At 38.3% G+C, this 22,541-nt stretch overlaps 1 protein-coding gene across 1 annotated transcript; it reads right to left on the bottom strand.

The window, feature by feature from the left end:
* Nucleotides 1-68: 68 nt before the first annotated feature.
* On the bottom strand, nt 69-21,930 carry LOC115441230 (NACHT and WD repeat domain-containing protein 2). Its single transcript, XM_037438494.1, has 30 exons — nt 21,926-21,930; nt 21,115-21,289; nt 20,026-20,170; nt 19,545-19,770; nt 18,560-18,670; nt 17,741-17,916; nt 17,088-17,242; nt 15,694-15,897; nt 14,903-15,042; nt 14,178-14,289; nt 13,570-13,668; nt 11,838-12,007; nt 11,215-11,378; nt 10,650-10,813; nt 10,052-10,221; nt 8,798-9,017; nt 8,403-8,615; nt 8,132-8,192; nt 7,635-7,787; nt 7,004-7,191; nt 6,515-6,644; nt 6,144-6,259; nt 5,647-5,801; nt 5,260-5,478; nt 4,777-4,981; nt 4,138-4,282; nt 3,580-3,742; nt 2,604-2,735; nt 1,699-1,923; nt 69-641 (listed from the first exon to the last, which is right to left on the bottom strand). The coding sequence occupies exons 1-30, from the start codon at nt 21,928-21,930 to the stop codon at nt 497-499; spliced, it is 4,686 nt and encodes a 1,561-aa protein (XP_037294391.1). The 3' UTR covers nt 69-496.
* Nucleotides 21,931-22,541: the final 611 nt, after the last annotated feature.

The following is a 22,541-nucleotide window of genomic DNA, read 5'->3' as shown; positions in this document are numbered from 1 at the left end:
AGGCTGCAAAGTCTTCGAAACGTCGGGAGAAAACAATAATATAAAAAACTGCAATAAAATCCGTTAAATAGTTTTTAGTTTTATTTCAATATAAGGAATATGTTATTAATTTTTCTATTAAGTAACACAAAACGTAAGAATTAGCATAGCTAAAGACTACTCATGATTCTTAGCTTTTGATATCTAAATCTCTTATACTCTGAATTATTCGACTAGATAAATATTTGTGACAAAAACAGCATATATTCCTAAGTTTTTGTCTAGTTATGTTTAGTAACAAGCTCTGATAGGCATTTCGTTCCTATACGTTTATTAATAATAGTTTTATGAAAATAAACATTTCAAAACATCTACCAAGATCTACGTAAAGTCAGCCCTAAATGAATGTATCAATACGTTAACAACACTATCCATATTATTTTGTAATTCATACATTTGATCTCCATCGCATATACATTAATTAGAGGCTGAGTGTACTTTCTAACATTCTACTGATCTACTCAAAAGGATCTACGATATTAAGTATAGTAAGGCAGCCGTCCTGAGAAGCGATCGCTACCGCTTTGCCGGCATGGGCGCTCGCCACTCCAGTCACTTCTGCAGGCGCCCGATATTCTGCTATAGCTCGTCCGTCTATAGTCCTGGGGGAATTGAGATTAATTTAAGGAGTATTAGAGCTGTGGGTTGGTTATTTGGAAGGGGTTAGTCTTACAAAAACTATCAAGAAGTATTTATGTCAAAACTGTTCTGCAGTGTGGATATTTGATACAGAGTAGCAAGGGCAGTTACCTTAACTGCTGTAGTTACAAGAAGGTTTTTTTATGTATCGGATCCCGTAGTAAACACAGAGGGATATTTGTGAATGGGGTACTAAAATCCCCTAGCTTAGTGACTGCAGGGGCCTGGAGGAAAGTTGGGAGGATATCGGGGGAAGGAAAAGAAACCCTCTTAAGATGGACAGAGAGGAGAAGGCTAGTAAATATTCCCGAACCCTCACAGATCTCAATGTGTAGTTACAATCATAAGGTATACACACTTTACAGAGTTTCTTTCTGCCTTTCTTCTTCGGGTAGTCATCACTTAGGTAGCTAGTGAAAGGCTGGTAGGTTAGCTAGGTTAGGGCTCATGTCCTCGCCGGTGAGGATCGCGACGCGTTACCCATCTATTTCCCCCTACTTGCCAACCCGAGCTGGTTACTTCAGTTTGTACCTTGTCTTTATTATAAATTTTATCCCTAGTTTAAAATGTCCATAGTTATATAAGTAATTTTAATAGTTGTTTAGAAATAATAACAATTATTCTTATGCTTTGTTTTGACGTATCATATGTGCAACTTTGGTCGCCTACGTGATAAATAAAGTATTTTATTTTACTGGACTATGTGCCTAGGGCCGCGGTAAATGTCCCCCCGTGAGGGCGTGCATTAAGTTTGGAGACCTAGCGCAAAGAATTGCCTCGGGAAGGGGGGAGAAGAAGGGCTGTCTTTTAAATTCTGAATGTGCACTAGAACTGATCACTGCCACCAGCCCTTGTATTCTGAATGCCATTATATCCTGTTGGTATAACTTAGCCAGACTCTACCATATACTAAAATAACTGAATCAAAATTAAAAGAAATTGAATGTATCTTTAAAAAAGGAATTTCCATTTGCTATACCGATCGGGTTGCTAATAAAAAATTTACGATAAATCACTTACCTGAAAACTCTCAAAGTCTTCCGTCCACTGTGATAGTAGAAAACATACTGATCATTAGAGCTGAACATGGTGATGATGGAGAAGACTCCTTCAGCGGCCCTGAAGATCAGCTGCTGGACGGAGGTACCTCTCTTCAGCTCGATGAGTTCCAGACCTCCACGAGAAGGTGCGCAGAGGCCGGTCTTACCGTCCCTAGTGCAGGCGCCGTTCCAGCGAGGTACAAATCTGTTACACGGTTGAAAATTTGGCTAAAGTATATGATAATATATTTTATATGTATGGAACGGGTGCGTCAACTCTGTATTGGTGTACCTATGAATTTTATTATTAACTAGCATTTGCTCGCAGCTTCGCCCGCGTAAAGAAGTTTTCTGGAATTGTTTTTTTCCGACTTACTTGATATATATCATTATATTATTACCAAATTAAATAATATCATTAAAAGTTGTAGTCTACTGTAAAGTTTCACCAAATCCGTTCAGTAATTTTTTCGTGAAAGAGGAACAAACATACATACATCCATACATCCATCCTCACAAACTTTCGCTTTTATAATATTAGTAGGATATTTAGCAAGGCAAAATAACTTCACTGTACCTGCTATTAAGTATACAGAATGGAATGAAAATAGATTTTTAATAGAAAATTACCTTCACGGTGAAAATGTTATTTTACTCATAAGTTACATTAGGAATAGTACCATGAATTTTGTTCTTTTTTCGTCAGGTCTGCTAGAATACCTTTTTGTCACACTTACTACATTAACGGAATAGTAGCTTCAATTTATTGTTCCTTTTTTCAGATCGGCTAGAATACTTTTTTTTTCACATTTACTACATTAATAGAATGGTACCCTCAATTTATTATTCCTTTTGTCAAGTCGGCTACCTTTTTGTCATACTTACCTAACATGCCTTTTGCTCTTGATGTCCAATATTCCTGCCTTATCATTGCCAATCACAGCTACCCAGTGCGGCTTATGGGGCAGCGCCACGATGGACTGCATATCCTTGATACCACTGTTCTTTATTGGGATCCTGGAAGAATGAGAATTCAGGTAAATTGATCATCGTCATCAGCCACATAAAGTCCACTGCTAATCATAGGCCCTTAAATATTTCCAGATGGACCTGTTGAAAGCAATTTGTGATTTAACAACATCGACATATATGTACTACGTACTAGATTTGGCGTTCCGAACATTCACTGTGTTCAACTAATTGAACTGTTATCCATTCAAACTGATTTTAGTATGGTGTCAATATTGATGCTTGTGCCTGTATAAGGAGTGGCGCTCATGATATAAAAACGCTAGTCTAAGTGCAATCTTGAATGTGAATAAAAATATTATCAAATAAGTAAATTATTAGTTGTCCAAATGAATAAATAGGTTATAACAGTGACGTATTGGTGGCTATTTTAGTTAAAATTTTGAACAAATAGTTTATATGGACGTTCGTGTCTATAGAATATACGCCAATGTTTAACAAAAACACAATAATTCCAGAGAAGGCAGACACTTATGGTATTTAACAACGTAACTATATTTCTGCATCATGCACGAAAACATGTGTTACGTAGCCTCTACGTTGTAGTAAGAAGGAACAGGCTTGGTCTAGAAATTTTTAGAGGAAGAAAATCTTAAATCTTTATTCTGCAGTGAACCTTAAAAGGCTGAAGATGATCATGATAAAGATAGTTAAGGTCTAGGCGACAATGGGCCGAGTTAAGGGATAGATCCTTCTTATAAGCAAATACCATTGATTTATGTTACTTTTCTGTCAGTAAAACCATAATCACAAAATTTATTTTGCAAATTTAATTTTCCAGACATTAATTACATTAGTACGTTACACAAATCTAATCATAAGCAATAAAAACCTGTGCAATCTAGCTCCAGTTCTTGCATGGAATACATGAAGACACTCCCTGGTGGATTTGTCCATTCCAGGAGCGACGACATGGTGCTCGTCTGCGGAAACTACTGCAGCTCTGTATCCTGTTCCCCTGACGTCATATTCTGCGGTGTAGATTCTGTCGCCTTCTAAAACAAACCATGCATAATGCTATGACCAAAGTGATCTTACGTGATAACAATTCCGTGGGATATGCAGCATTACAGCGTTCAGATTTCGGACAACTATATAAATATTGAAAGTGAAGGAAATCATCGTGAAGAAACTTATATATCTAAGAAGTTCTCTGTAGGAATTTTGAGGGTGCGTGAAGTCCAACAATCCGCACTAGGCCAGCGTGGTGTGCTAAGGCCTAATCCCTGTCAGTAGTAGAGGAGGCCCGTGTCCAACAGGGGGACAGTATATAATACAGAGCTGATATTATTATAAAAAGATTAAGTACAAAGATTACTGTGTGGGGAAACGATGGACATTATAGCTACCCAATTGATTTTAATAAAGCAAGCGTGATAGATTTACTTACCAGGTATAGTTCTGGCGATTATGTGCGCGACAGCCAGATTGTCAACGTTGTCTGGAGGCACTTGCATCGAGATGGTAATGAATTTCGTACCATCTTCTAGAAGTAGCACTTGCTTTACACCTTTCTGTTCCTCCTTATATATCACCTATTATAAAAAAAAAAATTGGTAATCCTATGTGTGACTTTAAATACTGTGGCGGTACAATTAGTGCATACACCGCCATCTCGTCAACATCACCGGAACTGCAAGATGATCGATGCGGTGACACAACTATAGTAATATCACACAGCAATCACGATAGATGGCGATAGACGATCTTGGATTCCACTTGCACAATTTGCGCGACGTGCAGCATATATACCACCTCCGAATAGGAACTGTCGGTGGGGCCGCGGCCGGTCACAAGCAACATCTGCCTGACTGGTAATCTTCCCCTTCCATAGAGGAACGCAACCATCTGTTCCTCTACAGCGGTGTGTACCTTTACACCGCTACAATACTAGAAATGCTTTTTTAAATTTTATGAAGTAATAGTAATTTCGGTGGTACCTACCCAGGCGGATTCTGTCTTGTCACCAAACGCCTTTACCCTGGCGGGTGCACAGTACACTTAGAATACTTATAATCTGTCAGAATACCTGTTTTTCTGGAGTATCCCATATCACAACATTGCCTGACTCCGCAGTGACCACGTTGTCACCAGTAGGCGTGATGACTGCGTGGGTGACAATAGCTCCAAGAGGAGCGTCTGCTAGCTGAGCCAGGAGTTTACCAGTGCTGGTGTCCCATAAACCCCAGCAGCTGCGCGTTACTGTTACTGCTAGGAATTTGTCACGAGCTAGGCTAGAATGATGAAATTATTCAATCTGTGCTTTAAATCACTCAAAATAATTTCAAACTGGTAAGAATTAGCCATCTATATTCATCACGGTTCATAAACCCTAAATACGCGTTACATTCTGAAAAAGAACGATTCGAACTGAATCACAAAACATTTTCGTCGCATGAAATTCTTTTAAAGCTTGTAGACTAGGCAATCATTTTTAAGAATTTTGACAAGGTTAATAATGCCCTGCCGTGGTACAATTATGGCTAATAAAGAACAGCAACAGCAAACTTACCTGATAGAATCAATAGGCAATTCCTGGCGGTCAATCTTGTGGACCTGTTCGAAAATGTTGTCAATGTTCCAAATCTTCACAGTCCTGTCTATTGATGACGTGATCACGTTGTTCCAAGAGCCAACAGTCAGTGGTTCTAATTGAACTATCCTTCCGAAATGCGCATCTAGTATCTTGATCAGCTTTGTGGTTTCCAAGCTCCAGACGTAGAGGTTTTTTCTGGAGGATAAAATCATCAACAGTTTGCTTTTGAATGTAAATATTTTAGTGAATTTTAATGATGACTGAAGTGAAATAACAAAATAAGAGATTGTAGAAAGAGATAAGGTTATAATGAGACAGTGGAGAGAAAGAGACGAAAATATAAAAAATATATTTTTGGTTTACCTGACACCAGCCACAGCGTAAGTATTGTTATTACTGATCATGAAGGAGTTAGACTGAGTCATTTTAGTAGATATGTTACGGATAGTATGAGGCAATTTTAATACAATGCCGTGAAGAGAAAGGTCTTTCTCTGGTTCGTCATCTACTTTTTCCTCCTGGAAGGAAATGTTTTAAGAGTTAGAACTTTATGTACGTGTAAATTAGTTCTCAGATGTCTCAGATGTATTGGGATAGTCTGGACTTTGTGCCTGATACAGAAATAGCCTCGCCCCCTATCACATCATGGGAGCGAACATACATAGTGAATACCCTGGTTGTATATCTGCCTATCCCTTCGAGCATAAAGTGTTAATATGTGTGTATTGATTAAAATTAATCAGAGTGGTAATATAGCGGCCCATATCCTTTCCTATTTTTATTAGTAGGTAGTTAGTAGGATAAAGTTATAATACTGTTGGTATCTACATTTATTATACTTGCTATATTTAATTACTTACTTCTTCTTCTTCTTTCTTATCGTCATCTCCTTTTTTCTTTTTAGTTTCGATCTCATGGTTGCCTCTAGGAATCACATTATCAAAGTCCCAAACCACAAAACTGTAGGTGGTTGTTGCTGTGAATTTTAAAAACATATAGGGTATGAGTATAAAACATATAAGGCTACAAATATTGACAGTGATTTTGCTTTTATTGTGGATCAGCCATCTTTGATGCGAGGACTCACACTGAATGTCTTATTTTTCCATTCCATACTTATAAAACCAGTTATTGCTACACATATCTTATGGGTCATAGAAAATTCAATGATACGATCAAGTACGCAAAAATATTCTAATATTTGCTGGCAAAATTAAGATCACTACATTACCAAGCAACATCCGATCCTTCTTTCCTCGTTTGAGCTGCAGCATAGCTTCTGCTGTATCAGTCTCGCGATGATAAAGCTCTTGCACTCTGTTCCAGCTCGAGTCTTCTTCATTTAGTTCGAACACTGATACCTGGAGATATACAGATTTCGTTGAATTTCCACCTTCGGATATTGTGAGCATAAGCATAGATATGAAGGATAAGGTATTTAACATGCCTTGCTACAATTAACAAGTTAATTGGAATATTATTTTACTACTTTAAACTATACTAGTTAGACAAAGATCCAAGAGGATTTGGACCTGCTCAACAATTACTAAAAGAAGCAATAATGTATTTTGATTGTTATAAGACATAAGAGATTACGTCTGATGACTACTCTTGGATAAATCATGTTATAAACAGCAAATAACAATTAACTTCGCCTGTTCTCATCATGTAATAAACAGTAAATATCAATTAATCTCCCTTGATTTAAAAAAATATATACCTGGTAACCCCTTTCAGGATCACTGGAGTACACTTTAGTCCAATTCTTGTTCATGGCCAGCGCGCCTCTGCATCGAAGTGGCTTCATCCACACACCCTGCTTGCAGAACTGCATCAGCAGACGATCCTCGTCCAAGTCTCCACTCCACATGACGATGTAGAAGTTGTCGAGGTCTCGCAACTCAATTGCTGTTATAATCCAGATGTAGAACACAAAATGTATGTAAAATAAGTAAGAAACATCAGATTGAAGAAACTAACTGAGCTGCGATGTAATATTTTTGTAATAGATCCAAAAGTTGCCTTTTGAAACCATCATGATAATCTATATAATATAATCATAAACAAAAAGAGCAATTAAAAACTAAAGAGACTTTTTTATTGTTTTCAATGACGACACAAACTTGCCGTTCGCCTAATGGTAAGCGATACCACTGCCCATAAAAAGCAAAAAAACCATCCAACAACTTAAATTACTGAGTATTGTTTGGTATTGCACTGCGCTCGCCATCCTGAGACATGAGATGTTAAGTCTCTTTTTGTCCAGTAGTTGCTATGGCTACAGATCATTGGAAAGAACTAATAATTAATGAAGAAAATGTTTCTAGAATATGCACGACTTGAGCTCTTACAGAGTATCTCCCACGTAACATCGTCGTAGGGCGCGGTGTCTGGCGCTGGTACAGTCCTCTCCAGTTCCCCCCGCATATCGTACTGCACCCAGGACTTGGGCCCGTAGATGAACATGTGGTGGTTTAGGACGTTCACTCCTCGGACTGTTTCTCCTAAACATTGACATTTATATAGAATCCCACCCTTTCCTGGGCTAGATAGAGGCGTATCATATCGACTTTAGTACACTATATTAGGTCCCATAAAATGGCAGCAACCCTATTGCCATTTACCGCTTACAATTCTAATGTCCAAGTACCTAATTATTGCGGTTAGACTCCAACACTGTTTACATAATACTATGAGCCTATAGGTATATTCAGTTGAAATTCTAATTTGGAGCAAATTACATAATTAAAAAGTGACAGTAACTTTAATTGCATGACTTGGGACTCGAACTTAGGTGCAATTTTACTTAAAGCTACGATATAAAGAATATGTATGTCGTTATGCTCACCTTCTTCTAGAGGATTGTCGATTGTAATATATTCGTTTGTCAAGGTATTGAGAAGCATGGACTGAAATGTTAAGGAATATGATTTTAGATAGTAAAAATAAATTCTGATTTGTTTAAAAGAGCAACTTTGCTATATTTTATAATGTAGTGATAAGAAAACGAATTGACCATTCGAAATGTTACACCAAAATATCCACTTCACGTCAATTTTAGAGAAAAAAAAACCATCACAATTACATTTTCAAAATTTCTTAGCATTATAAATATTTACCACAGAGTTATTGGTAGATGCTGCAGCCCATTTATTATCAGGAGATAGCTCCAAGTTCTGCATGATCCCCTCCAGTTGGGGACAAAGGTCTCGCGCAAGGTCCGACGTGGATAGATCCCAGGATATCACACGACTGGAGATGGACACCACGTATCGCTTGTCTGAACTCAGACGGAACGCGAAGACTGCGAACTGGTGCCCTTCTAAAGAATACTGTGAACAATACCTCAAATTTGATGATGGTACCGGTATCTGTAAAGTCTTTTCTGTTGATAAGGGTACGAACAGATCTTCATTAGGTTTTTTATATAGTGGTAATTATGGTTTAAAGCAATAATTTATTTAAGAATACTTTACTTTCCCATTGGAAACTCTTCAAGTTGCAAACAACCTACCTTCAATGGTCCACCAGGAGTATGCAAGCAATGATGTGAAGGTAGCAGTGCGCAGTGGTTCTTCCCTTTATCATGACACTGCTTCAGCAAGGACGCTACTGCAGGGTTATGAGGAGCTTCTGGAAGGAGTCTGCCGACCAGCTGCGGGGCCAGCATGTCAGGGTACGTGCCGAGGATAGCGCCTCCGAGACGGAGAGCGTCAGCTACTAACATCAGCTCTCTGAAATAAATTTTCATAAATTCTTGTAGACTTCTATAAATTAAATTCTGATTAATAAATCCTCATTGCAAACCTCTGAGCTTCCAAAGAAGAGAAACAAACATCGGTTTTGCTCAAAATTGCAGGAGCAGCAAACTGAACCAATCCAGGATCCTAATTTTTAACCAATATGCTGTTGAAGTAAATATGATTCCAAATTTTGAGTGACATACTTGTTAAATGACTGTGTGATCCAGCTCAGGAGTAAAAAACCTTGTTTTCCGTAAAGAATATTATAACGTAAGAATGAATGTAAAACTGGTCATGGCCTTCAATCTCGGCTAACAAATGTTGACACCTGCTATTCTAATATTACACCAAAATACCAATTGATGTGGGCGGATAACACGCCTTTTATGTTCAGTGGTATTTGTTAGATCTAATGCATATTGTATATGGCGCCTTCGAAATCGGTTGCTATATGAATCTAATTTATATAGAGGATACCTATTTATACAAGTTAAGCAATGAGAACTGCACGTTTGTCTGGTGGTAAGATACACGATTCTTTATAAACATCAGGAAGAATATTTACCAACAAGTTACGAAAGCAAGTTCTTCATAACACTTCAATACTTTTATCGAGCGAAGCATCAGATACTCGGATTAATGTTTTCGGAATTGAAATAATCTATAAGGTAAGTAAATACAGAAGTAATTGTTGATTAGCAGTAGAAATAAATAAAAAGCTAGCATCTAAATCTAAACATATTATAAAACAATATCCCCTTTTCTGTCTGTCTGTGTGATATCGATTTTCTCAAAATCTACCGAATGAAATTTGGTTTGGAGATAGTTTAAGACCCTGGGAAGGTTATAGACTACTTTCTATCCCGGGAAAATATATAGCGGGACTTTTATCTCGGAAAACTACATTACTTTGGCGAAGCTGCGGACAACAGCTAGTAGTTAACTAAACCGCCAGTTTTGCCCTTATGTATAATTCAGCAAATTCAAAAGTTGGCTATTGGATCTTAGCATTTGTAAATGACTACCTCACGGCATCCTTGTTAACATGAAGTTTGGCGTCTTCGAAGTCAGCGAGGACCGCTTGTAGAGGGCAGCAGTTGAGCTTCGCGTGAAGCCACTCGTAGTTGAACAGAACTTCCGCGTACAAGTCCGTGAAGCGTTTGGAACGCACCAGGTGGAATGGAAGCTCGCCAAACTGGAAAACATATAAAATTGGAAGTTATTTAAATTAAATTATTTTACGAATTTTATCGCGGTTTTAATATTTTACTTTTCTTCCGACGTTTCGAAGACTTTGCAGCCTTCATGGTCACGGGGTTCATTCGCTTCGCATCGTGGTTCGTAAAATAGTTTAATTTAAATGTCTAACATTCGCGTAAACTTAAGAAATCATTGGAAGTTATTCTTCAAATTTATTAGATACAAAAAGCCAAACATTAATTGCTTTCTTTGAGGTTAAATATCGCATAAACGTAGCAGGACAAAACATTTTATTCAGAGAAGAAGTTCCGGAATTAAACGAGAATAGAACTTTCTTAAGGTACCAAAATTTGGACACAAAACAATTTCAAAATCAAATCAAACTATACTACTTAAGAGTTCTATTTCGATTAGTATTTGTACCTTCCTCAAATTATATCTCTTAGAAGAACCGTCAGCAGATGTGAATACCAGAGGCTGCAGGGGAACCTTCCTGTCAGCGACTCCTTCCCTGTCAGCCAGGTTGAACCTGTGCCGCTGGATCTCTGTATACTTGAACGGTTTGGGAATTCCGCCGCCCCAGATACCTGGAATTCATAGACTTACTAATCGTTGATCAATAGTCTCAGTCTCTAGACTGCCTCGGTGGGGTAGTTGTACTGCATGCGCGGCACGACAGCGCTCTGAGGTCCTGGGTTCGAATCCTGGATCGGGCAAAGTGATGTTTGGGTTTTTCTGCTCAGTATCAGTCCGGAGTATGGAATTTGTGCCCGATATGGCGACAGGCTCGCACCCTATCACATTATGGGACGGAACACACTTGGTGAAAAGTGGGTGCCTTGGTTGCGCCTCTGCGTACCCCTTCGGGGATAAATGCGTGATGTTGTGTGTGTATGTGATCGATAGTCTCTGCCTACCCTTACGGAACAGGAACTTGATTCTATGTATTTAAGCCAAGTCTTCCGAGAATATACTAGAAAAATCTTACCAAGATAGTAATCAGCGATCATAGAATGGAAGTACATGGCCATGTTCATGTTCTTGAAGTATCTCTCGCGCGCCGTGTCCCGGAACTGCCTGTGGTACCAGTTCATCACGGAGACGCCGTCCGCCTCCCTCTCTGAGAGGTAGTTGGGAAGGTCGTTGCGGATCCTGGAGTGAAGAATGGCTTTGAGTAATAAAGGTTTGAAGTAAGTGTCTCGTGTATGGAGCTCTGTCTGGATAGGTATCAAACCAAAATACCAACAAGTAGTTTATTTTTGTCATCAGCATGAGTCTACAAGTACCTGTAGTAAGTTCTATGTTATTAAACTATGGAAATTATTGAGTATAGTTAAATTAAAAATTTTAGGTCTTAAAGTAAAAATGGCATGTAGGTTTTTATGAAGAACTTTTCTTGTTATTGTTTTTAAAAAAGATATATGTATAATTGGACTATGTGACGTTCGACTTGCTCAACAGAATTCTTCTTTTTCAGCCTCTGGAAGTCCATTTCTGAACATAGGCCTCCCGAATGTCGTCCATATCAACTTGCTGGAAGTGACTTGCATCCAGCGGGTATCTGCAACCTTTACGAGGTCATCTGGATGTCTAACGGTCAGATATAATTACCTAGTCCATAACAATGGGGGTATCCTTCTGACTGGTGGTAAATGGTACTGATAAACATCATCTAAGACCCGATCGTCCAGGGATATGAGGTCTTCAAGTTCTGTCTCCGAGAGACCACTGCGAGCAGCTGTGATGTAGGCTAGAGCATGGAACACCAGAAGTCGACCGTGCTGGAAAAATGAAATACTGCATCTGATACATGATTTATTTTAATATAGACAGCTTCGCCCGCGTGGATTTCGGACTTCAAAAATGGAGGAGGTGCTCAATTTGTCGGGATGTTTTTTTAATGTATGGTGGTATGCAGGTGGTCCGATTGTCCGGTCAGGGTCTGATGATGGGATCCTGGTGAAATCGAAGGAAGCTTATAGCATGATTCAGTATTCACGCGTGATGGCTTATTATTAGCGTATTTCATGTATAACTTTGGTGTTTCTATACCGATTTCTATGATTCTTTTTTATGGAATATTTAATAATGTTTACTTTTTTAATTAGGGATGACTGAGAGTGTTATAAACGTAAGAGTAGACAAATATAATGAGAAAGCTTCGAACTGCTAAGCTTTCAGGAGTTACACGTGTTATTGTGAGTCAACCATAAAAGATAGACATATGCTGTCGTGGGATATTTTTTACATAATTTTAAGAAGAATATTTCCGTCATACATGATTTCTGCGTAGCTTTAACCATTAATTGCACACGCGACGGAAGCTTATAAAATGGAGTAACTTCTCCCGATTTCCCAACATTTCCCTTCACTGCTCTGCTCCTATTAATTGTAGCGTGATGAAAAGTATACTATAACCAGCACAGGAGTATGACAAATAATTGTACCAAGTTTCGTTAAAATCCGTCGAGTAGTTTTTGTTTCTATAACGGTTATACAGACAGACAGACAGACAGACAGACAGACAGACAGACAGACAGACAGACAGACAGAAAGACAGACAGACAGACAGACAAAAATTTTACTAATTGCATTTTTGGCATCAGTATCGATCCCTAATCACCCCCTGATAATTATTTTGGAAATATATTTCATGTACAGAATTGACCTCTCTACAGATTTATTATAAGTATAGAAGATAGATAATTGTGTACGATGGTGTCCTCATCTTAATAATTCGAGATTTGCGGCGGGATAATTGTAGAAATGGCAGTACCATTCCATTGATCATAAATTATTATGATCAATGGAATCTGGCTTGTCTATTGTATCCATTTCGTCCTATATTTGTTTGTTTTTGATAACTGTGAGCCACTCAAACAAAATAAAATAAATAATAAATCTATATATATATATATATATATATATATATATAAAAATGAATCCTTATTTCCCTTGGTCACATTGTTTTTTTTTTTGTTGTGTTCGTTATTGTCAGGAAAAGGTTCGTATGAAACAAAAAAAATCAAAAAATTGCGCGGAAAATTAGAAAATTTAACGAAAATATTAATTTTATGTAACTGTCAATTGTTTGAAATAACTGTCAGCGATTGACAGAATGCGCGCAGCAAATTCATAGTTAAAATGAGACATCTGTCGGGTCAACTAGTAAATTATAAAATCAAATCTAAAAGAGACGCAGTGTCGTTAACCTAAGTAGAGGAAAGCCAATATTAGTAATTGGAGAGGTTTTCTATTGGCCTCTGTAATTTCGTCCAACGAAGCTACTATCAAAAGGATTATTCCAGGTGACCATTACCTCATTCTTGAGAAACAACGCTACCTGTTTTTCAATTCTTTCAAAAAGCATCATGATGGAGTCCATGACAGTGGACGCAAGATGTGTATCCTGAGGCTTGGTGTAACTCCTCCACCTGCATACCTGAAATTATAAGTAAATTGAAGACATTCATTTTAAAATACACTAACCTTATTCATAGACTTTTTTTATTGAGATACAACAATATTAGCCAATCACAACGGCCCTATGTCCACGCATTGCGAAGGCTGCCATGTCGTCAGCACTGAGAAACAGACTTGTTATCACAGCTTTGCTCCGTCCTTAGATAAAAAAAAGTGTATGAATACAGGCGTAAGAATTTAAGTCTTGTTTGTATTAAATTCATGAGCAAAGCTGTTACTTTGCATATGTTAACTCTACAAGATAGTACATTCCTGACTCAGTAAGCTCTGTTTTTTTAAACGTGCACGGCAGAGTAACTCCACTATGCCTGATGGTTGGTGGAGGGGGGCCCAAAATAATGCCGACTGCCGAGCGATGATTACCCCTGGACAGTCGACACAATTATGCCGGCCTGTTGAAACCGAATATACACAAGCTGATCCCGGAAAGTGACACGATTCATACTTCTATAATACTCATATAATTACCTCAGCAAATACTAGCTTGACGAAAATCGGCAAAGAGCACTGTCCAATAGCATTAGATACTAAACGCCACTGGTAATTGCTTAAATCTCTAGCAGCTGATGCCATCCATAACCTATAAAACAGAATCAAATTTTGTATTAACATTAGTAGAAATATTTTTATCATGACTATCCGTTGATTATCTATTAAATCAACTGATGGTGATATAATGCTAATTGAGGAAATAGTGTTGGTAAAGGTTTTGTTGGACCTCTGGCCATCTCACTGACTATATATAGTAATATCAGCCCCGTATTAAATACTGTCCCACTTCTGGGCTCGGGCCTCCTCTTCCATTGAGAGGGATTAGGCCTTAGTCCACCATGCTGGCCTAGTGCGAATTGGTAGACTTCACACACCCTAAAAATTCCTATAGAGGACTTCTCGGTTGTACTGGTTTCCGCACGATGTTTTCTATCAACGTTAAAGCAAGTGATCATTCATAAAGAATACACATATGATTTTAAAAAAGTCAGAAAAGTGTGCCTTGGGATTTGAACCTGCGGAGATTCGTCTCATCACCGTTTCACACCCAAATAGGTTATCATCGCTATTAGGTACTCGCTGACTTTTCTTATCAGAATAGTAGAATGATCATGTGGACTTGCCGACAACACATTATGCGATCTATGCACCGTATTATTAGGATTCTTTTTGTTTTCTTTTTTTACCAAATAAATGCTTACTTCAAAACTTGCATAGCCAGGTCTTCTCCAAGAGCCTTTACTTCTAGAAAGTTATCTTCTGAGTCGATCATGCGACGTAACACATCGTATTCTTTGGACACCTCTGGATTTGTTTCTTCACATGCACAGGTCACTATAATCTGGAAGTTAAATGATGAAACAGCTTATTATGAACTAGTTTCAATAGATTCAACCATAAAATTAACCTTAGAAACTATCATTTCGATTCTAATTATTGACACTTTACTGAATTCGTTTTATATCATCGATATATTATAAGTACTACGTACTAGATTTGGCGTTCCGAACATTCACTGTGTTCAACTGAATTGAACTGCAATCCATTCAAACTGACTAGTATGGTCAATATTGACAGCTGGTGGATGTGTACAGAGTGGCGTTCATGATATAAGACAAAAAGAATTATAGTATATAAGAATTCGAGTCTAAGTGGATTTGAATACAAAATATTAGTCAAATAAGTTAAATTATTTGTTGTTCAAGTGAATAAATAGGTTATAACAGTGACGTATTGGTGGCCATTTTAGTTCAGATTTTGAACAAATAGTTTATATGGACGTTCGTGTGTATAGAATATACGTCAATGGTTATTATACATTCAATAGTTAAGAATATGTAATTAAAATAATTTCCTTTCTAAGCTTTATGGATATTTCACTAGCTGGCCAAGCAAGCAAGCAAGCGATACTACTGTGCATTTAAGACAAAACTCAGAATAAACTGGCCTGCAGTAAATGGCTAGTCTTTTGTATATAGAATGATCCTTGTACCTTACAGTGAGGAGGCAATCTCGTCGGAAGCCAAGACACCTTGTTATTCTCGGTGCCGATGCCGGTGAGCTGGTCTACGGAGTCAAGGAATAAAAGCAGCGGTTGCTGTTGGGTGGCCATTGTCAGTAGCTGCTTAAAGTGTGCCGTCAAAGGTACCAGGTCGTCTGGAATGCTCTCGAACGGTAAGGCGAAGTTGTAGGATATCTGGAATTGGAACAGAATGCATTGATGATGGTAGAAAGAAGGGTAGATGTTGAAAGTTTTGTCAATTATAATTTCTTGTTACTGTAGGGTTTTTAATGCATTTCCATATCGACGGTTGAGAGGCTAAAGTACTTAAACGACAATTTTTCGAAAATTATACGCGAAAAAACACAGAATAAAGTGCTAATCTATCTATATATATAAAAGATGAATCCTTATTTCCCTTGGTCACGCCATCACGCGTGAACGCCTGGACCGATTTCACTATTTAATTTTTAATTTTTTTGTTGTATTTGTTATTGTCAGGATAACGTTCTTATGAAAGACAAAATTCAAAAAATTGCGCAGGAAATTGGAAAATTTAAGAAAACTTAACGACAATATTAATTTTACATAACTGTCAGTGGTTTGAAATAACTGTCAGCGATCGACAGAATGTGCGCGTGCATACATAGTTAAGACAGAACAACGTTTGTCGGATCAGCTAGTTTTAAATATATATGAAACTTAGTGTCTTACTAAGTAAGTTTACTAAGTAACTTAAGCGGCGATAGCCTAGTTGGGTGTGGAACGGACTGCCAAGACGAATGTCCGCAGGTTCAAATCCCAAGGGCACACACCTCTGACTTTTCTAAAATCATGTGTGTATTCTTTGTGAATTTATCGTTCGCTTTAACGGTGAAGGAAAACATCGTGGGGAAACCTGCACATCTAAGAAGTTCTCTATAGGAATTTCGAAGGTGTGTGAAGTCTACCAAATCCGCACTAGGCCAGCGTGGTGGACTAAGGCCTAATCCCTCTCAGTAGTAGAGGAGGCCCGTGCTCAGCAGTGGGACAGTATATAATACAGGGCTGATATTATTATTAGTGTCTCAAGAAAATGTCTCTTAGGTCAATGAGCTTTTCAACCGTCGATATCATTATTACGATTATTGCCAAAGTGTGCCTCAAAGTTACTCGCTCTCTTTTTACTTTAATGTTCTAAGGCGCAACGCAGACGCTATTAATCTGTTCATAAGAAAAAGAATATAACTATGGAAATGACAGCTGTTTCAGGAACTTTTTGTATCATGGTAGCGTGTGACGCATTAAACAGACAATATGGTATCTTTCTTTCTTTCTTTCTTTCTTTATGGTATCTTTCTTTCTTTCTTTCTTTATGGTATCTTTCTTTCTTTCTAGTATCTAACCTGTTGACAAATAGAAATAAGTGTGGGGGTAAGAGCACTGGAGTCAGGAGTTGTCCCCAGGAACCTGATGATGTTCGTCGGGCGAGCTTCGGCGAACCACGTGTTCAGAGACATGGCGGCGCTCTTCGCTAGAAGGCTGGTCTTGCCGCAACCGCCTGTACATCATAATCGTAACCTTGTATAGAATGAGTGAAGTAATGGTGTGAATTTACGTCATATCAAAAATAATTAACTAAATTGTACCAAATGATAGTGTAGACCATTGACCAAAGTGACCGAGGAGTCCACGAGAGACTCGAGGATGTTCTACGTTGGTGTGACCAAAAAATGGGGGTTCAATTCGTAAGCGGGGGCCCAGGAAAAATTATCTGATTTTGATAAGAAAAAACTTCAATCTTGCCTTGATTTCATCTATCATTGGAGGCAGACAATATATTAAGAAGATATAAGATATTCTGAGAAATGTGGTAGAAATTTGGTGCAGCTGGCAGGAACCAGCAATATTTTGAATGGAAAAAAGTTTGGGAATCTCAAGTATAGACTAAGGGTTCAAGTCGGGAACAAGACTATCCAAGTAAATATTTGATACTTTTAATAAAATTTTCCCAATAACTAATTATAATGACTACACAATCTATATCAAAATATCTCACCTTCCCCATAAAGTACTAGCGGTTTATCAGAGCTATTCTTCATGTAATTCTCGATGTAGTTCAGATCTTCCTCCCTCCCATGGAACACCTTCACGGAGTTGTTGCACGCGTGGAGATGTTGCAGTATCTCCGTCACGATCTGACCCTGGGCGCTGCTGTCTTCTTTGCGCATTGCTCTGTGTAATAATCAGCCTCATGTAGTACTGTTGTTCCATTATGTTGTATTTAGAATAGCTTTTGATCATAACTGCACCCTCGTTAGTGCCACCATTCATTTAATGGTATATAAATTAGCTCATATTGTCATTTAATACGATTTCTTATGTTTACGCGAATGTTAGACATTAAAATTAAATTACTTTTCGGATTTTATCGCGGTTTTAATTATTTTAGTTTTCTCCCGACGTTTCGAAGACTTTGCAGCCTTCATTGTCACAGGGGGGACTGAGGTGTTGTTCATCCACAAAGTCAAATTTACAATATCTACCTACATTTTACAAATATACAACTTTTTAAAATCTTAGCTGTTGGTGGTCCGATCTACGCAGAATGAGCTCACAGTTTCTTGAAGTCTGGCAACCGGTCTTTTGGGTTCCGATTTAATTAAATGTAGAACTGAATCCGAGGCTTGCGCAAGCTTCCAACCATCTTCCCTATTGAAAACTAAAATAATTAAAACCGCGATAAAATCCGAAAAAATAGTTTAATTTTAATTTAATACGATTTAGCTCCTTTTAAGTAATACACTAACAAACATAAAAATATTCTTTAAATTTTTAGATTCAATGTATTTCACGTACAAGTTAGAATTTCCCTTACCTGTCGACAAGCTTGATGATATTCTTGTAGAAGTGGGCGATGAAATGGTTGAGGTATTCGCTGTGGGTTTCCGTGTCCAGACCCTCTCTCCCGATCCACTCCACAGTGTACCTGAGGACGAGAGAGGTATTAAAATATATATGGATACACCTATAATATCAGCCCTGTATTATAATACACTGTCCCACTGTTGGGCACGGGCCTTCTCTCCTACTGAGAGGGAATAGGCCTTAGTCCACCACGCTGGCCTAGTGCGGGTTGGTAGACGTCACACACTCTTGAAAATTCCTAATAAAGAATTTGTCAGGTATGTAGGTTTCCTCACGATGTTTTCCTTCACCGTTAAAGCAAGCGAAAATTCACAAAGAATACACACATAATTTTATAGAAAACTCAGAGGTCTGTGCCCTTGGGATTTGAACCTGCGGACATTCGTGTCGGCAGTCCGTTCCACAACTAATTAGGCTAAAGCCGCTTATAATTATGGATACCTAGTTTAGTAGCAAGCATATTTCATAGTGCTAGAAGTTTGATCAATAAATTGCTAACCACCAGTAATATTGGGGTTCTTCTACATAATATAATTTCCTAAGGCGGCTGCTTATTTTGGTGATTTTGACGGGCTAACTCCGAAATGCGATTGATTGGAACGTGTAACTATGGCTTTTTAAGGTTCTGTAGCTATATAATGGGATATATCTGTTAGCCTACCATACTGTTTGATCGTTTGATTTTACCTAATCTTTTTTTCTAAGATGTACTGGATATCCAACTTTCATTTTATTGCGCTGAATACAAAACGAACTAAATTACCAAACAACCTCTCTCTCATACCCGAAACTGCAATTCTGGTGACACCAACCAAAAAGTATTATCATGTATTAGGTAAAAGTATTTGATCCTACTATTCTACTACGCTATTGTATTGGTTACTACCTTTAAAATAGTTGTATGTGGAAATAAATAAATAAATAAATGAACTTACTTCTGAATATTAGTAGTCTCAATCTTATTAGGCAGGCGGACGTCCCTCAGATCAGCGAGGAGTTTCGAAGCCTCTCCATCCAAACTTCTATTGACGATGTCCACGAAGTTGCTGGCCTTCTTCAAATTCTGAAGGTTGATGTTGTTTATGTACCGGACGTACGCCAGGCAGTGGTTCTTTGTGTTTTTCACGTTGAGAATTCCATTGATCACTTCTCGTTCGGTTACTGAAAATCATCATCAGATATAGAATGGTAACTGTGGACCATAAACCTCTCAGATTTTCAAATCGACCATGATGTAATTAAATTTATATGACTTTAAAAGGTTGAGAAACTTCAACATTGTATTAAGGATTTTGATCCTTAATACAATCCTTCTCCTTTGGGAGAAGAAAGACGTATTCTCTAAAGAAAGACGAAAGACTCCATCTCGATCCTGATTACTCCTATAACAGCATCACAGAAGCTATCAATCCTTACCAGACATAAAGTAGTTATGCATCGTGTCCTTGTCTATTTTCCCAGAGTTGTACAACTGGGAAGATGCTTTCCGGAACAGCTTTTGCATCTTTCCCAAAGTGTCCCACCAGATCGCCTGGTCCTCCGCTTGCAATTTTGGAACTCTCTGTAATGGGAAAATGATCTTTAATAATGAAAAAATATGTATTATTCTGTTTATTCCAGGATAAATGAGCATTTTATTCATTTAAAGAATTTTGTTTGGGATTGAAATTAAACGGGGGAGTCCCCCCCGTGACCATAAAGGCTGCAAAGTCTTCGAAACGTCGGGAGAAAAATAAAATACAAAAAAACCGCGATAAAATCCGGAAAATTTGTTTAATTTCAATCTCTAATATTCTCGTAAACATAAGAAATCATTATAATTTTGTTTGGGTTTTTATGCAACTAAGTATATGTGCGAAATGACCATGCCACTGGCCGAGAGCCACATTTTGACGATACAATTGTTAATAAGAACGCAAATATTGCTTGCAATAATTATTTTTTGAATATCTGTTAAAAATAACTCGTGTACATTAACTCGAACGAGAATTGCCTCGCCATTAAGAATTTTCAGACTGTAGGGAAACTACAATAAAGAAAAGAAGCCTTCTTGAAACAAAATATAATGACATTCAAAAACATTCAAATCATTCAAAAACATTTGGTACATAAGAGCGCGAGAACGTGTGTCGCACGATGGCTTGAGGCGGACTTCTAAGGACTATTTCTAGGGACTATTGACTATAATGTTAAAATTAATTATAATTAAAAGGTAACTAATTATTCAGAGCAAATTTCACATATACACGCCTTTTATCCCCGAACGAATAGGCGCAAATCGTGCAAAACTAAACCCTTTCATTAGTGGAGGAATCCCGTGCCCAGCAGTAGCACAGTATGTAATACAGACCTGAAATTATTTTTTATATGAATTATAAGGACATGGCGCTAGTCATCATGGGACGGAACATACCTGACAAAAGTGGGTGCCCTAGTTAAACTTCTGTCACTACGGGGTTAAAGGCTTGTTTTGTCTATTCAAATCAATAGCAAGTGACAAGTCACCTTGTTATTAAAATTGATCAATATAGAAGATATCGGCTGCAGTACGGATACTGGGGGTACAGCATTCGAATCCTTCTTGTACCAAGTATCTAGCAGAATCACGTCAACCCCACCAGCTACTAGTTCATCTCTCAACATTTGCAGCTCTGAAGACAGCACGTACGTGGGGATGGGCCTGGAATCAATAGTCAATGTTAAATTCATCGCCTGATTTAAGAAAGTTTTATGGGTCTTAGACCATTTGGAAATGACGCCCTATGTGCTTATTCTCGTGAACAAAAATTCTGTCATTCCCAAACTAAGTACATAGAAAATGCAACACATTACTTGTCTACATTAGATCGTGCTAAATGGAGACACCCGCGTTCAGTTCTTACAGACCTAGAGGTCGATATCATTCTGGCTATTCGTCGTGAAAACGATTTTTTTTAACTAGTACACTCGACAAAACCGCAGTTCTATCTTCGCCGTCAAGGAACTCGCCGAGCTCCCCTTCCAATAGTTCCGGCACAAATACCGAATATACGGCAGGATATATTATCTAGTACGCTCATCCCTAATCGTTGATGTGCCATTCTCTCCCATTGGCCGTCCTAAGCCGAGGTTCGTAATCCGTTAGTTGCCCTCAGCATGGTCCCTTAATTTTCAAGGGTTGCGAGCGTCAGAAAGTGATCAGCCAAAAGTCTGGTGTGTTTGTATAAGCCGACCCTTGTTATGCCCCCCCCCCCCCCCCCCCGCTCCGGTCTCCACACCGAATGCACGACCATGCACGGGGGACATTTACGCACGCACACAGTGAATGTGTGTTTACCCCATGATTGCAATTACACATAGGGGTCTATGAAGGACTCGTGAAAATTTTCTCTCTTCACTCCGCCCATCCTAATACTTCCTTTTCCTTCCCCTTCTTTCCTCCCCTATTTCTCCTCTTCCTCTCTTCCTCCAGGGCCCCGCAGTCACTAAGCTGGGGAGAACCAGTATACCGTTCGCAGGTTTCCCTCGGCGTAGACTGCGAGGTCTGTACTTTTAAAAAAACACCCTTGTCAGGCTAACAAATTTAGCTTTTTTTTAAACGTTTTCTTCATTCACAGTTGGAGTATAATTTGTACATCGTCTAAAACACAGGAAGGCATTTTAATTATAAAAATACAAAAAGTTAGTAAACCGACTAGTCGCGACAGTGATTGGAGGTTGATTAAGCGAATGTCAGGCAATTACCTTGCTTTCGTCTTGCCAATATTGAGCTCGGACAACGTATCGATGTAATAAAAACTTCTTAGGAGTAGGACATACAAGAGGCGGTACATTTGTCCCGTACATATCATGTCAAAATGTAAGAGTGGCTAAAAATTATATATTGTACTTTCGGCGGGAAAAATAGCTAAGCCACTTATGGTTTAACTATTTATTTAATTCAATCGGTAGAA

This window comes from Manduca sexta, chromosome 3 (genome assembly GCF_014839805.1).
Source record: "Manduca sexta isolate Smith_Timp_Sample1 chromosome 3, JHU_Msex_v1.0, whole genome shotgun sequence".
In the NCBI taxonomy this organism is placed as follows: domain Eukaryota; kingdom Metazoa; phylum Arthropoda; class Insecta; order Lepidoptera; family Sphingidae; genus Manduca; species Manduca sexta.
The sequence above is the reverse complement of the archived record's forward strand: the minus strand, read 5'-3'. Positions and strand labels throughout refer to the sequence as shown.

Coding starts and splice junctions, on each gene's coding strand:
- LOC115441230 (XM_037438494.1), bottom strand. Junction 3,743..4,137: donor AATCGCCAGAACTATACCTG/GTAAGTAAATCT, acceptor GGTTTGTTTTAG/AAGGCGACAGAATCTACACC. Junction 642..1,698: donor AAGACTTTGAGAGTTTTCAG/GTAAGTGATTTA, acceptor CAATTCCCCCAG/GACTATAGACGGACGAGCTA.